The sequence below is a fragment of the Telmatherina bonti genome (assembly GCF_933228915.1).
Source record: "Telmatherina bonti genome assembly, chromosome: 17".
Lineage (NCBI taxonomy): Eukaryota > Metazoa > Chordata > Actinopteri > Atheriniformes > Telmatherinidae > Telmatherina > Telmatherina bonti.
In genome coordinates, this window is record NC_136615.1 from 14718964 (window position 1) to 14736114 (window position 17151).

At 38.5% G+C, this 17151-nt stretch overlaps 1 protein-coding gene across 1 annotated transcript in view; it reads right to left on the minus strand.

Annotated features, from left to right (window-relative positions):
• Nucleotides 1–5584, minus strand: part of col27a1a (collagen, type XXVII, alpha 1a) — a 68110-nt gene extending 62526 nt beyond the window's left edge. The window contains exons 1-2 of the mRNA XM_079256553.1: nucleotides 5239–5584; nucleotides 1452–1522 (exon numbers count right to left, since the gene is read on the minus strand). Coding sequence (XP_079112679.1) covers nucleotides 1452–1522; nucleotides 5239–5291 — 124 coding nt within the window. The 5' untranslated portion in view covers nucleotides 5292–5584. The remainder of the gene's footprint in view (nucleotides 1–1451; nucleotides 1523–5238) is intronic.
• Between the last annotated feature and the right edge of the window lie 11567 nt (nucleotides 5585–17151).

Here is a 17151-nt window from a genome sequence, read left to right on the forward strand (position 1 = left end):
TAATTAAGTTCAGCTTCTAAAAGGCAGAGTTAAGTGAGATTTAATCAGCGGGAAGTCAGTTTTCTGCAAAGATGTCCAAAGAGTGATCCTGTTTCTTCCACTGCCTCCTGACTGAGTGATCAGCTGGAGCTTTTTTCTTTTTTTCTTTTTTTTTTTACTTTGCACAGCTGTTTGCTGTCTCTCTGTGTGTGGTACGGTAATAGTGCATGAGAAACAGGGCTTCTTTTTAAGATTCTTACTCAGAACAACTTCAGCTCTCGGGAAAATTAACCAAAGTTGAAGAGGGAAACAATTGTTAAGTAACTTAGTTCACTCTTGCTCAGCTTCAAGATTTATTTAAAGCTGATAAAGTCCATGATCAATTAATTCAATTTATGGAAAAAAAAAAAGAAAAAAAGAAAAGTCTTTAAAGGCTTTCAAAGACAGGACATAAACCTACATAATACTCCCCCCAGGAAAACAATGTCCAGTCTGAATGTAGTAAACTGAGATAGATAGATAGATAGATAGATAGATAGATAGATAGATAGATAGATAGATAGATAGATAGATAGATAGATAGATAGATAGATAGATAGATAGATAGATAGATAGATAGATAGATCTATCTAGAGGATATGAATGAATTTATTTGATGATTTCCAGTGAAATGAGCATGTTTAAGGTAAACATGAGAAAAGATGTGCTGATTCAAATAACTACCACTAATTCAACAACATCATCATTCCTTTGAAGTCATGTGGCAGTGATGGTCTGCCAGGGATTTCTGAACCTCTAATTGACAACCAGATGGTGATAAAGTGTACTACTGGATCACTGCAGGCCAGGTGGAATGAAGAGGTTAAGCTCTGTTTTGGTCTCCACCGCCTTCTGAGGAAAGTATCTCTACATGGTAAACGTCCAGTTCCGTATTCTCTGTAGTTGACTGCTTGGTACTGGGTAGAGTACAGTGGAGAAGATGCAGATGGGTTATAATCTTCTGTATACCATCACATTATTTTCTTTTTGTTTACGGATATATTCTCATCATATATTAACTGTAGTCCTCATAAATGCTTAAGTAAGCTTCAGTGGTGGTTATATATCTTAAAAGAGTGCTTTTAACATCCTGTCAGCTGTATGTTGTAAATCAACAAACTGAGACAAGAATGTTTTTATAGTAATGGTCTATAATCTGATTGCTCCCTTGTTTACTCAACTTATCTTACTCAACACCTGTTGTCATAGCAACGATTGGCCCAATTCTCTTAGTTATGTGTTTATATACTTGGACTTTTACCAAACAGGCAAAGAGTAATTCCTCTTTAAATTCTCCCAAAAAGTTTTAGTTTCCATTCTTTTTTTCCCCTTTTACTTCTTTTTTTTGGGAGGATTGGGGGGTGGGGAGGTGTCCACTAGCAAACTTTTCAGCACACTTATAAGAGGAGAGAAGATGAAGTGAATAGTCTTACCTTCAGAGTGTACTTGTGAAAGTCCCAGGTAACAAGTACAATACAAAACTGTACAGAGCAATAGGGCTCTCCTGAGGGAAGAGAAGAATGGGTTGTTAGAGAAAGGAACCAGTCAGACAGTGGTTTAAGCCCTGAAACAGCTTTCTCACACAGACGTTTAAGAACTCTTATTAATATCATTTTTCAAGCACAATTTAGTCAGAAAAGCTAATAATCCAGTAATGCATATTTTACTGTATGATAAACAGTCAGTCATTGAAGTATATGTGGTCATATTTGGTGGTTTAACCAACCAAGTGTGCATTTTCCAACTGGTAATATAGTCTGACACTGCAAGTCAAACAGTCTTTGGGATTTTTCATAACATAGTAAGGCAAAGATCTTAATTATTCTTAAAACAAACCTCTTGATAAAAGATGCCTCAGAGGAAAGGGACCCCAATACTTCACAGTAAAGGAAGAATGTCTTACCACATGTTCTAATACAAAAAAATGTCACTGGGAAATCTGTGGCATGAATCTCAATGTACTAAAGAATTATAAATTATTCTGAGATTAAGTAAAAACATCGACATCACACCTAAACAGAGACTCCAACAAAACCATATGGTGAGCTGTAGAGCTACTGCGAGTCACAAGCGGATTCTGCAAAAGCACTTAGAGCATCTTTCTCTCTCTTGAAACCCCTTCAACACACAACCTCCAGTTGTGGTTTGTGAGACAAAAATACACTTATCCACCAACTCTTCTTCCAAAATCAACATGCAGATGCACACACACACACAGAGAGAAAAAAGATCTCTCTCAACACATCCAGGTGTGCAGCAGAATTTAAAGAGACTGACTGGTGGGCGGACTGAAAGCTCAGCAGGGGACTGGGATCTGGTGACAGCCAGGGGAGCCACTGTTTACCGCTGGAGGTCATCCAGACACACATGGCTGCACACACATTGGAGGAGGAAATGTGTATAGCAGCTGTGTCTGAGGGCCACAGAGAAGAAGGTAAACATGGTTCCAAATACATGAACGTGGAAAAGAAAGAAAACTGTTGCACTGATATATTTACCTTAAGTATCTCTGACAAAGGCATGTTTGTCTGTTTGTGGAAAAGATTCTGCAAATAGGCTCAGCATTAAGTAGTGCCAGCTTCCCCTACTGGCCTGAATGATTATAATCAGGCGGTGTGTGTACAACATGCATGTTTGTGGTGTCTCTGTCTTCTCCCCTTCCAGCTCCAAGATGCCAGCAAAGCTTCATCACAATCATCCCAAGACACAGCTGGTTGTGGTTACACAGGATGTGTGTATTTGTGTGTGTGTGTATATTTCCCTGACTCCAAGCTGATTACAGCCTGATTCAGTGTCTTATCAGCTGAGGAGAGATTTGCACTGTGAAAATGAAACATGAATGCTGCGATTTTTAGTGAAGCAAAATCACTCTCAGTCTGGTCCTCGGGCTGTTTCCATCTGTGGAAACTGTTTTCTTCAACTTTTTACGTTAAAAGTTCTTGGTAGCTTGTTTGGATTTTCATTAGGGTGCTTTTGAAGCGTATGTTACAGGCTGAGATTTCTCTTCTTACAGTTCTGCACTGAACTTTGAACACAGCAGACGTTTAAATAAGAAGAGCTGCCATCTGTACACTTAAACTGGTGTGGTTTTCTTACTGCAACAGTGAGCTATGACATGTCTCCTCCAGGGAATTCTCTGCAAAGCTGACTGGACAGAATACAGGCTGCAGTAATCCACACAGAAGATTTTGTGCTGAGAGGCACAAAATCCTTCTTCAGTTAATTTCAACTTTGATTTGCAGCCTTTTTAGTTTCTGACATATGAACAAAGTTGTTCTTACACTTAACAACTTACAGAAGAAAAATAAAGATTCACTGAAAACTTTCGAAGCTGTTAATATGTCATTTATGTCACGGTTTCTGTGATATTGTTTTGACTGTGATACAAATCTCTGCACTCCCCCCAAACCTCCCAAAACCACTCACATACATAAACGCTGTAGTTCCATGTCCTGTAACCACTTACAGGTTTAATGAGAAAAAAAAAACAAAACACAACACACACACACACACACACACACACACACACACACACACACACACACACACACACACACACACACAGAAAAACCAATGTAAAGTTTCCATTTCTGCTCTAATGTTTTGGAGTACTCACTGATTCCCTGAAAAAATTTCCCAAAGGTGATCCCAACCCCCCAGAATAGACATTCACACAACGCATGCAACACACACACAGCGGAAAATTCCTCTGGATGAGCTGACACTGATGAAGGCTGATGAGGAGGACATTGTACACAGACCAATTGGTCCACTTGCATGTCCGTCATCTGTTCTGTCAGTTGCAAAGTAATCACTCACATCAAGCTGCTAAATTAACTAATTGTTTCTCAAATGATCCAGTTCAGTCTTGTTTTAAGTAGAGGCAAATGAAGCAAAAGTTGTTTGGGGATTTAGAGGTGGATGATTGATAACACAGACTAAAAGACTCAGAGCATGCCAATTTGGAAAGCTTTTGACAGATTTTAAGTAAATGCAACATTTAAACCAATAAAATAAAACAATTTGGAAATAATAACGACATAAAAAAAAATGCTATAATCTACCTAAAATTAAATACACAGAGTAAGTTATGAGCGAGACATAAAGGGCGACACCATGTGGACACGTGGCGACATGAGCCTGCCTCCTCGTGACACCACACAGGTAACTTGTGCTCTCTGTCTCAATGTGATTCTAAATGTGTTATGTGGATAGAGCGCTGGCAAAATGCTGAGGATGAAGCTCTTTTATCTGAACTGAACTGGCACGATGGAGCCAGTGTTGGGATGCAAAACAAGTGACCAGATAAGCATCCTGCAACCACCCATTAAAAAATAAAAAATAAAAGCAACTATGAAGTTTGACACATGAATGAATGAATGAATGAATGAATTAATTAATTAATTAATGAATGAATGAATGAACTGCAGACTCCTCCAAATTAGACTCATGGCTCCCCTTTTAATCACTACTCAATCTCTTAATAAGTTTGCTAAATGTCCGATGTGGACCTGCGCTGTAAACGATTGCAACAAACAGAATTTTATAGGCAACAACTAATTTGATCTGCAGATTATTTAATAAACAAATTCTACCTAAGCAACAGTTTATTTATTTATTTTTAACAAAGCACCTAAAAAAAACTTTTCTTAAGGTTAATACCTGAAGGTGCTGTGGAAAATGCGTAAATGAAAAGACGTGGGAAGCATCCAAACAGGAACTGACAAGCGGTCCTGTGGATGCTGACGAGCCTCTTGTGAAACTTTATAGGTCTGAATGATGTCCGTGTTTGCTTGCTTAGTCACATGAGTGGGTTTAGTAGCTAAACATTGCATGGCAATGCTCCTGCAGGTACTTTCCTGCCAAAAGTGGGGAAAATAGCCTATACTTGCATGTGCCTTCTTTGAGCATCACAAGCTGTCTTGCACAAAGGAAGCCAGCTTTAGCGCAGTAATACCCTAAATTCAGTCTAAACTAAGTCACAGCTTTATAAAAATGAAAAATAACAATTTTGTTTTGACAAACTGCATCCACATTATTAAGTGTCATACGTGTGTGGTGTATGGTGTATGGTGCTCCTGCGCTGGAAGCTGGACCACAGCCAGCCGGCATCTCACAGGTAAGCACATGGATGCGTCCATATCCTTAAATTCTAACTCAGTCTCTTCCCACCAGCCTCTCACCGGAGCGCGCAGACACCAGAAAATAAATGTTACTTACTTTGTGTCTAGATGAGAGGTTCTGCAATCTCTCCTTCGGGTGCCTAAATTCATTTGTATTCATTTGTCCTGGCAGTCAAAAACCTGATCCGTTAATCACAGAGTGACTCCTTTGCAAGGGGGGCAGATACACCGGTCGCCGTTTTACGCATTTGACAATCTTGAGTTGAAGTTCCAGAGGACAAAACTCATGTTGAATTGCCTGTCAAGCCCAACATAAATTCCTTCTGGCCGGCTGGTTTCACAGAGAGTTTCCCTGTGCGAGCGTGTCTCGATATTCCCTTGTATTTCATTCATTTATGCCGATCCAGATTGAGGGACGCGCAGCCGGAGAGAAAGCAGGGTTCTTCTGAACGTGGTTACGGAGTCAGGAGCGTTGGACTCATCCCTTTCCTTTTTAAATAGGTTTTCTGTGGGTAAAGCGATGGCAGACACACCGCACGACCAGGTGTCAAGTTTCAAGCCCAGCGGTTGCATGGAGCAACTACACGGCTTCTCCAGGGGATGGCTACATGGATCCGGTTAACCATATGAATGAACCACAATGACAAGGTGAGCAGCACAATTACTGAACAGGGATGCTTACATTCACTACTGAGATTCTCCTACCTTTAATCTCCATTGTTCCTAAATATATGGGAAAAATATCTATTTGTAAATTATTGTTCCAATTCTTTGGCTCTAAGTAATAAATCACCTGCAAATTAGAGCTTTCTGTTATTATTGTTAATTTTGAAGTTGTTGAAATATCTGTGTAAACACAATTCACTTTATTTTTAAAATCTTGCTAGTCTCAATATATTTTTAGCTGTTTGAAAATCTTCCTTTTCCCTTGTGAGACATCTACACGAGCACCAGTTTTGCCCACAATGCCGGGGAAGGGTTAATGGAATTAACATCAGCAGCTTTACCTTGATAGAGGTCATGGTCTGATGCAGAATAAGGCGGCCAAACACCCCTGTGCATCCACCAGAGCCTGTAATTACCTAGCAAATACCTTTTTTTTTTTTTTGCTTAATTTTGTTTAACTTGTGAAGGTATAAAAAGAATCTAAAAACTGAACAAATAGTGGTTAATACTTGTAGTAGTTTAAAATTATTTTGTTTTTTATTTTTCAGAGTAATTTCTAAGAACAAATCACAATTTTGCTAAGATCTAATCATAATTCTGATCATTTTATAAATAAGGACTAATAAATGTAGCAGTCTGGTTGTAATTGAATCATTATGGAGGGAATATGGTGATTTTTACGTTAGATAAGATAATTTAAACTAATTCTGGCTTAATATAGCCAAACCATGAATTAATTGTTATTACAGAAAATTACATGATGAATGCTGCATACAGTAGCACCAGTGGATAAACAGCTACCTAAGAGCTAAGTGCTGACTGAGCTGACTGGCCTTCACCACTGACAGATTTCCCTGAATGACACTCTGAAGGGTTGGACTAACTCTGTGTTTCAGCTAAGGCGATTTTCATTCTTTTCAACCTGTGACCGTTGGTCAGTTAGCCTCAGGGGTTGGTGATAATGGACGCAAGTCATTAACATCTTCTTTATAGTCCTCTTCACACGCCGTGCCTTGTGTTTCAGTGTTGGGTGCCACCCAACCCTCCCATGCACTTCCAATGAGCCGCAGCCACTCTGCCCTCTTCTTCCAAATTACAAACTTTGTGTTTGCTAGCACGCTCACTGCCACCCCTTAAAGCTGCTTAATTATGGTCATTGGCACCAAGTCTGAAAGCTCCCTTTATCCCCCCCATGCTCCAGAAATAGGTCCAGCTGAAGCACACAGGCAGCCCAGATCAAACGCTCCCCATAGGGAAGGGGTGATTACTGGTACGCAGGGCGGACACAGCCCAACGGGTGCTGGGCCACGCCTAGAGCCTAAATTGCAGCTTGGGCCTAGTGAGGACACAAGACTGTTCTTTGATGAACGGCAAGAGTAACAGCAACACAGCTCTGTTTGGATATCAGTGTTTACAGTGATATACGAACTGTACGTACACATAAACAACTAATACAGTGTTTTGCGGACTACAAGCTAAGAAAATTGGTCGCTGGGCTTGGCTGGGTGTTGACATGTTTCTCATGGTTTATATTTATCCAAATGTCTCTGCTGTCTTACATAAGTGGCATGTTTATAATTGTTTCCATTGCAAAACGATGTCAAATTACACGAAACAGTGGAGGGATTTCAGTGTAATTATGACATCGACAGTGATTCTATATAAAACTACAGAGCAATGCTCAATAAATACCTTAAACAGTCATGTTTTCAGCGTGCGCTGACACAAAATAACATCATGTCACCCAGCAAATAAATAGGTTGTAAATACAGCCACCTCTGTGTGGGTGTGTTTTCGTGGCGGTCAGTGGCAGAGGTAACGGAGGTGGTGGCGCTGAACCAGACAGTACTGTCTCTCAACTCCACTGAGCACAAGAAAGCTGTTCATGCAAGGAATGCATGTGTAGGTGAGTGTGTGAATGCACACATGCATGTGTGTATATGTGGACCATCTCTGCGGTTTGTGCTTTTCCTTTGCAGGTGATTCCGTCCACTTGTTTGTGCTGCTGGGTCTGTCTCCTTCCTGGATGGTTTGGAAGATGCACCGTGGGGTGGAAGGTGTTCAAACAAGCTCCTGCCACTCATGGTAAAATTTTACCAGCCTTATGTTTCCACTTGTCATCTCTCATGTACTGTTTCAATGTTCTTCTTTCTCCTCGATATCTTTCATTTTTCTTTCTCTCTTCCTGCCTTTCTTTCACCACAAGCATTTCCAGTGCTGGCACACCAGAGAAGACAGCCACCCTGAAAACACAGCCACAACCATAATGAGCATGTGGAGTTCTCATAATAACACCAGAATAACCTGCTGGGGAGACAAGTTTTTCTGGGGTCAGGCCTCCGAGACCAAGCAAGCCTGGACTGTCAGGACCACAAAGAACTGCACTTGATGAAGCGGGAAATATGGAGTTATGTGTTCCCACTATGTGTTGCTTTTAGGTCCATTTCTGCAGTGTTAGCCATTTTTCTGAATGCACTGCAGGTTGATATATGGTTGTTAGCTACAAAAGTACAAAGAATTAAAGCATCACGATGCTTTTTCATATACTTGTCTTTGTGTGTATGTTGTGTAATATACTGTATATCATTTTTTAATTAAGTTGTATCTATCACAAATAAAGATAACACACAACGCACCCACCTGCAGTTTAATTAAGAGCAGAACTGTACAGCAAAGTAAAACAGCAAAACCCCCCAAAAAAGAAAAAAAAAAAAAAAATCAAATTTAAGGTGCATCCCCTTAAAAATTAAGACAATGACTGGAATATTAGGATAATTGGATGCATCTGTTTATGTTCTAATTTAGTCTTTCTAGCTACCAATGCACACGCAGAGCAGATGGAAAGCTTCAGATATGCTCATATTTTCCATATTTTATGTATTAAACTTACAATGTTGTGCGAGTGATAATGATTTGGTGGGAAGTCTCTCTGTTTGGAGACAGTCTTTTCTCCCTATTCGTACATCGGTTTTCCAACTTACTCCTTCATTCCCAAATTACCGGTATACATAATAAGTTAAGTTGACTTTGTGTATGAGTATGAGCTTGGTTTTTGTCTTATTTTTGTCATTACGTTGGCCTTGTGATGGATGTCCAGGGTGTACCCCACCTTCCAAAAGTGACATCTGGGCTCATCTCCTCTGAACCAGATTAATTGGTCATGGAAAATATATTTTTTTTATTAATACATTCAATTCTTCAAAATTAAAATGCAAAAACTGCTTTTGCAGCATAAAACAAGGACTGAAATACTTCATTCATTGCAATGAAATTCCCACAGTTGTCAGACCAAAAACCAAATCTAGGATTAAATGACTGTGTGAAGACAGAGATATGAGAAGGATACAAAAAAAAAAAAAAAAATCAGCAGTGTTTAAACATATCATAAACATACAGTGGAAGAACAAAAACTGTCTTGGATCAGACCATCCAGGCCCATTGCAACAACACAAATAACTTACAAGTCAACTGTGAATAACAAATAGAGTACAGAGAATCAGAGAAACATGAATACTTGATCAAACTTTTGGCAACCAAATGGAAGCCATTCATCATGAAAAGGTACATGCCTACCAACACTGAATTTACCAATAAGAACCTGAACAACTTTCAGGCCATAAGAAAAAGAATCCACTTCAGCTCTTAATTCATCTTCATTTGTATAGCACCATCCTGGCAGGGCACTTTACTTTACAAAGACTTTGAGCTAATTCATTGCCGTTTAATCACTATTATTACAAATACATAAATAATAAAAGCCTAGCTAAGGAAACTGCACTGTGATGTCACATTTCTGAGTGTTTAAAGAAAAACCAGGTAGTGGGCACAAGCCATAATGCCATATCTGCAGATAAACACAGTTTGGTCAGCATTTTGTTGTTTGTTGGGATGTTTTTCAGTAACAAAGATTTGGCACCAAGTTGGTACAGAGAAAGACAGATGTAGAAAAGTATAGTGAAAACCTCTTTCAGAGAGAAGTATATTGCAATTCATAGAGAAAATGACCCAGTTAGCCATAAGAATGACAATGCAGTGACTGCAGCCTGTTTTAAATTGAGCCTTCATTCCAAGAAGAATAGGGAAACCCTGCCAAGTTTGTGGGATCCTTCCTAAAAGGCTTCATGGTGCCATTGCTGCCAAAGCTACTTGAGGCAAGTTCTAAGTAAAAGAACTGAATTCTTCTTTAAATAAAATAGTTTAATTTTGCTGTCCTAAATATGTTAATTATATAAAAAAAGAAATTCTTAAAATATTAAAAATTCACATACAGATATAGATTGAATAAGAAAAGGAAAGCCTAAGATATTATATACAAACCACAGAGCATCTGAGATAAACAAATCCCTTTCTTTGGGGACAGACCTAATTTTCCTGTGAAATTTTAAAAGTGGAACGTGAGTAAATGGTTTCCACTTTAGTCGATAGAAAAAGAAGGAAGCAGTAGCTGCTGCTGGCATTGGTGTATGAACAAACTGTTGTCAGCTAGAGCATAGGCATCAGTACAAGTTATGGAAAACCACAGTAATTATGGTAGAAACTCCTGGCAAGCAAACATTACCTCCAGCCCTCCCACAACAAAACGTCTCAGTAGCAAACATATGAAACGACAGAAAAGAGAAGCAAAACAAAAGGAAACTTTTGGTGTTGGTTTCTTTGCTGTAAAAAAGCTTTTGGACAGTAAACAACTCAAATCAGATGCAACAGTTGCAGCTTTTCTTCTGTTATTTTTCTGAGTTTATGCCCTGATTTCTAGCTTGTTTTACAAAAACATAATGCAGGTCTCAACCACCTTTGTAATGTAGGTTATCAAAGAGGGACAGTGAAGGGTTAATGATGACATAGGTGTGGAACTTATATGTAAAAAGAATTACTGATTTGATATGTCAACTACAATCATATAATGTAAGTTGTGCACATGTATATATACCATGTTGTAGTGAAAGGTCAGTGTACTATCAGTAGATCAGAATTAGGGTACACTCTTATGGTTAATGATAATTGGCTATTTTCTAATGAAAACTTTAAATTTCATCATTTTAAATGAAAACATGAAACATTAGTCCTGCCGTTATTCTTTTATTTCAAGTTTAGAGGGCAAGCTCTAGATCCAATCATTTTTAGATCAAGATGCGTTTTTCTTTATGCCACTAATCATTCAAGTCTAAAATCTCCAAACTCAATAGATGAATTGGCGTTGTGTTGACACGTAACTTAGCAAATAATGAATCTTAAATAGACTCTTTAGGCTGGATGTCACCGGCTACTTGTTTTATCTCTAAAAGACAACAAAGATAATAAAGTTTAACAGACAGAAAATAGGATTTTTGCAGCGACATTGTGATTCCCAAAGAACTGTTAGCTGAAAATTTAGCATATCTCAGTATGGTGTGAGGAAACTGGACAAATGGAGGAGAAATGAAGAAGTGTTGAGACACAGCGGATACAGCTGATGAACATGATCTGAAAGGATGTTGTGAATAAACAGGTACAAATCCAGGGACCTGACACAGGAGACATGCATCTGGACCTTCAGTAGATTGACCAAAACCTCATCAAAAATAGTGTCCATGTAGTGTGGAAGTTAAGAAGCTATTGATAAAGAAGGGTTCAGGTTGGATATTCACCAACTCGCTATCCATGCTATAGCCTACCTCTCTATTAAAGATTAACTGACCTGGATTAACTGAACATGCCATGTTTTTACTTTACAAATTAAATTAAATAAGAAACTAGCAAGCCAAAACTAGACTGGGGGTAGAAAATGGAGTCAGCAAAGAATACTTGAACACATAATCATGTAGTTGCTTTATAGTGCTCTATAAGATTTTAATAACCCTGTGATGGACTGGCCACCTGTCCAGGGTGTACCCTGCCTCTTGCTGACAATTGCTGGGAGAAGCTCCAGCTTCCTTGCGACCCTTAATTAGACTAATTGATGTAGAGAATGAATGAAGATGCTAGCAGCAATCACCCTCCAAAATAAGACTTTTAGTCTTTGAGTAATTATTTCTGTAAAAAACAAAAAAATCAAAATGCTATTATTACACAACATCATAGCGCTCAGAGGATAATGCATTCTTTCTTCTTTCATTCATATGCTTGTGTAAGATTTGTCCTTTTATTTTCACAAAATAAATAATTTTTTTAAAAAACAAGAACAGAAAGTGCATCAGTGGGTTTTTGTGTTTTGTGGCTTTTGAGTGTTTTTTTTTTTTCCTGGCCCTTTTATTTTCTTGACAACTATTGGGAGGAGAGACTGTATGAGCTTGGTCAACACCTGTTTAGCATAGTCTGTATGCTCATATGTATACTGCACATATGAGTCAGAGAAACTGGCTGAATAAGGTACTGTGAAATTCCACCTTTAAATCTCTTCCTTCTTTAAACAGGATATGCTGACAGTTTGTACAGTAGGAGAAGCCCCGATTTTAAATTCAAGGCAAGATCTTATGCAATTCACTGCATAATGGAATCCCACCTCAGCATACAATTCACCTCCTGATTAAATCCAGCTTCAATTTCCGATTCTGTACTTATCATCTGTCAAACAGAGCCATAATTCATTCTTATTCTGAACACAAGGCTCTGTATTGCATGTGGATCAGGCCACCAGAGACCAGGGTGGCCTAAGCAGAAACAGCAGGTCCTAGTGAAACCTGCTCTCTCTGGCATAAAATCAGTGTCCAGATTCCAGTGATGCCTTCTGTAAAAGAACTTCATTATGCTCTCAGAATATGGACTAGACAAATATTTGGCTTAGTCATTATGATGCTGTGTCCACTCCCACCATGGACCCAGGTTCTACACCAGGCTCAGTGCTTCTGTATCCCAAAAATGGTTCCCACTGCCTCCCCAGCAACCTGTCTCAGTCCTCCTTCAAATCAAACAAGAAACAAAGTGCTTTTAATTTCAGTAACATGAACCTAAAAGTATTAAAAACCTGATTAAAATAACTGTGTTTGATAATCAGTTGAGTAATTCCAACATATTTTATCTGTAAATTCTCAGTGACCATAAGTCTGACATAATTTTAAAGTAGTCCGGAAGTGTCATTCTCTGCCCCGCCAGACCCCTCCAAACAGATGGCGTTTCACTTCAATGCTTCTGCTCTGCTACTACCTACTCTGCCTACACTCCCCCCTTCCTCTCCATGCACACAACGGTTGTATTTTCAGTTTTGTGGACATTCACTTACATTTCATGTAGATCAACCATGTGGTCCAAACCTTAAATTAAGTTTTTGCCTTGAAACTGAATGATTTAGGTCGGGATAGGCTGGTTTTCCCTTCTATAAATCAGTGGATGCCGAAGTTTACATCAAAGTAGATGTCAAAATCAGATTTAAACATTCAGAGTTATTACACGTATAACTCATAAAAGCTCTTCATGAGGATGAAGCCCAAACATAAACTCTTAAAGGAGAGAGGGCATCTATAACTATTCAAAAGCTGACTGGTATATTTTTTCATGTGTGTTTGTTAAACACTGTGGATACATTCTCACTGTACTGTGAAACCAACAGGCAGATATTCCTGAATCAAACATCATGTTGTTCACTGAAGCTCACATTCACATACTGAAGAACGGACATGGAAAATGGGATTCCTCATCATTTAAACTACAGATGAAACAGTTTATTGGACCTGTGCATGTCATTTTCTACATGTGCATAATGACATGCTGCAGGAAGAAATGAAATTCGTTGATCTGTAATGCTCAATGGAATATCGAGTCATGGACCGCTGCATTTACAGCCTTCGGCTGTGAAGATTATCTTGAACACTTTAAAGTTTAGTCAATGTCAAATAAATTTTTCCAGGCAGAAATACACATGCATGTTGCTTTGGATTATCAATGGAAACACTGTAGCAACAATACAGGAAAAAACATGGAGTATACATACATTAACATTATATATACATTAACAATAAATTAATGTTCATTACTGTTACTTTACAAGAAATATTGCTACTTACAAAAGCCATATTAGACTTCAACATGGCAAAGCATGACCCCTTACCTTACAGGCATTGCAGCTAGACCTCTAAGCGTGTAACGTAATGGGACAATGTCTGCTGATTCTTCGAGCACTTCAGGTTGCATGGTGGAGCATCTGCAGTTCAGTGTTGTTCCTGTGCATAGTTGTTGATCTGTTTGGCATGTAAAAGTTTAGATGCCAGTTCAACACCTGTTTGCTTCCTACAGGAGTGCAGCCTGAGTGATTCAGTTTCTGTAATAGGCAAGGCGAGTTTATTTATATAGCACATGGTGAATCAAAGTGTTTTACAGAGACAATAAAACATTAGAAAATAAGAAGCATAATTTAAAATTGAAACATGAAAGCGTGTCGATGCAAGAGTAAGCAAAGTGTTTTTCTCTGTACATTTTCTTAATTTAATTAATTCAATATTCTTTAATGCCTGTAGAAACGTGTGCAACAGAAGCGGTTCTCATCCCTCTTTCAAATGTGGCCATTAAAACAAAGTAAAAACACCAAACACTATCTTCCAAAATAGCCAACTTTTTAGGCAGTCTGATCTGCATTAGTTCTACTGGATGGATATAAACATACTGATACTATTACAAGTAGAGCTCTTGACTTATCATTATTAAGGATTGAGCTCAAAGATTGGGGACCTTTGTAATGTTGCTTTTGTGTACACAGATTGCCCTCAGCTTTGCTGCATTTTACATATCAACATTGTCTGTGTGTCTACCTTTAAACATGATTGTAAAGCAAAACTGTTCCAGGCCAATGGCTGTGCTTTGTAATCACTTTCAGATGCTTCTGATAGTGGGAGATTATCCCACTGCCTGAGTAAAGTGGGTGCAGGAAATTGGAGAATTTTCTTATAGACACGAGTAATAGGCCATATGACCCTGTGTCCTGTCCACGCCACTGAGATAACTTCCTCTGCAGGACTGTGACACTCATGCCATTAGCATCAGCATGGCCAAAGCAAATGCTTCTTCTTATTGCAGAGACTCTGACTTGGAGCCTAGCAGGCAAAATGGGGTTTACCATGGCTATCTTAGCCCCAAGCACTGGGCTTTCCATTAATGAGATCTCTAGTATATCTCAAGATTTGCTGAAAAGAAGACTATATTTGCTTTTTCATGCAATCTAGAAAAGTAAAGTCCTGCAATAAAATAATAAAAGGCACCATTAAATGTTTTCAATTTAAATGATAATCTCATAACTTCCATTCAACTGATTTTTTTCCAGCAGTGAGGTCCTGCTGCAGAGATTTGCCAGGTGTAGGATGAGCTTGATAAAGGGATGGACCTGCACAGTTTTGTTACATCCTACAAATCAAAGACTGTGCCCATGCAGGAGATTGGCATTGTCCCCCCAACTCTGCCAAGCTTAAGTCCTTTGCCCAGTCTTTGTTGGATCATTTCTGTTGGTCCTTTACTATTTCTGTGACCCTGTAACTCCTGCCTCTGATATGCCACAGGAGTTGGCCAAGTTTGGAAGGGAGGAGGGGAACGCTTATCCTTTCTTTAAATCCACCAAAACTCTCTCTTCAAAACCCCTAAGGGTTATACAATAAACATTTCATTTCCTCTGGCAAGCAATAAGAAGGGTTATGTGATGTAAAAGAGCAGAAATAGCCACTGAGAAATTCTTGTCATTCTGTATTTCTTAGGATAGGTTCATTCCTGTACTTTAAAGCCTCTCATCTGTGAAGGATGAGTTCACATAATGTTTTGCAAAAGGAAAACTTTTTTTCTTTTAAACATAGAAGATAAAGACAAAATCACCTGAGGTTAATAGTATTAGCTATATTCTTGATGAACAGAATATCAACCTTTGAAGTATCTTGTTAATATTTTTTATAAGAAACTTAAAACATGACTTTTTTTTTTACGACACAGTTCTCCTATGCTTCGAAAAACTCTTTATAACTCTGTTATTAAATATTATAACATATGGTTTATAAATTGTTTTTTTTTTTCATTCTGTGGGCATTTTTTTTTTTAAACTAGAGGACTCTGAAGGAGCAAGCAAAGCCGAGCCCCACATTCCATAATAGTGGGGATAAAGATCAGACTGAGTTTTAAGTCTATCCTCTTAGGTTTGAGATTTTGTTGAGAGAAACCTTATCATTTGCTTCTTTCACATTTGTCTCCCATCATCACAAAACCAACTTCATCCTTCATGTAATCTGTGAGATATTAAGACAGCCAACCACTCCCATAAATACATCTCTTGTTAAATTTAATGATCCGTAATAACTGTGCGGCATATTTAAAGACAGAAAATAAACGCTACCAAGAAACAAATGCCAGAAAAATATTAGAAAAACTAGAACCATATATACAAACTAATGTACCCTTCTTTAACTCTTTGGACTCACAAATGTTGCAGTTTACTTTATTGTGCAAGTCTGATGGCTGACACGGAACAAAAATATGCATGACTCTTGGATGTATGCTCATAATGAAATAAGTGTATTACAGCAACCACCGGGTCTATTTGGATACTTTTGGAGTCATAGTAAAGGGAATACATGTGAGACTTGTTAAAATGCATAAATATATATGTGTTATTGGTGAACAATTAATAAAGATGGCAGATAGTATTGAGGTTTCAGACTTGTCTAAAATAATATTTAGGAACACTATCGATATTCTTCTGGAATGATGCAGTTGTGTCTCCAAAACTATTGTCAAATGATGTTAAAACATATAAACATTATCTCTGCATAAGCTGACTGTGATTTAATGAAGCAGAACTAAATTAGAGGTTTTAGTGCACAAAGTGGAGGCAGATTCTTGCTCCAAAATGGCCATGGAGCAGGACTGAGCACCGTCTGTTCTCACAGTTGGCAGACCTAAAAAGGCTAAAAGAGCTCATAATATCCATATTAAAAGCTTCACTGTTCTGGTTTGGGGTCTACTAGAATGGGTTATATGATTCAATGCCCAAAAAATATGTATTGTTCCTGCACTTCTTTTAATGTTCTCTGTGAAACTCTTGGTCCTAATTTGCTCTTGCTGGTTAAAACTGGCAAACTGAGTTCCAAATTTTTATTCTTTTCTTGTTTCACGCACCTAAAACAAACATTATTTTGCACTTGTGCCAGCGCAGGGTCAGAAGAGCCTATCTCGGTACCTTCTAAGCAAGAGGGAGGGTGCAGTCTGGACAGGTCAACAACACAAAGAGGCAAACAACCACTCAAGCGGATGTTCACTCATTGGGAGAATTTAGACACATCATTTAACCTAACCTGCATGCTCCTGGACTCTGGGAAGAAGTCAATGTACCTGGAGAGAACCCACACACAGGAGAACATGTAAACTCCACGTAGAAAGGCCCCAGCTGTAGTTTGACCCACTG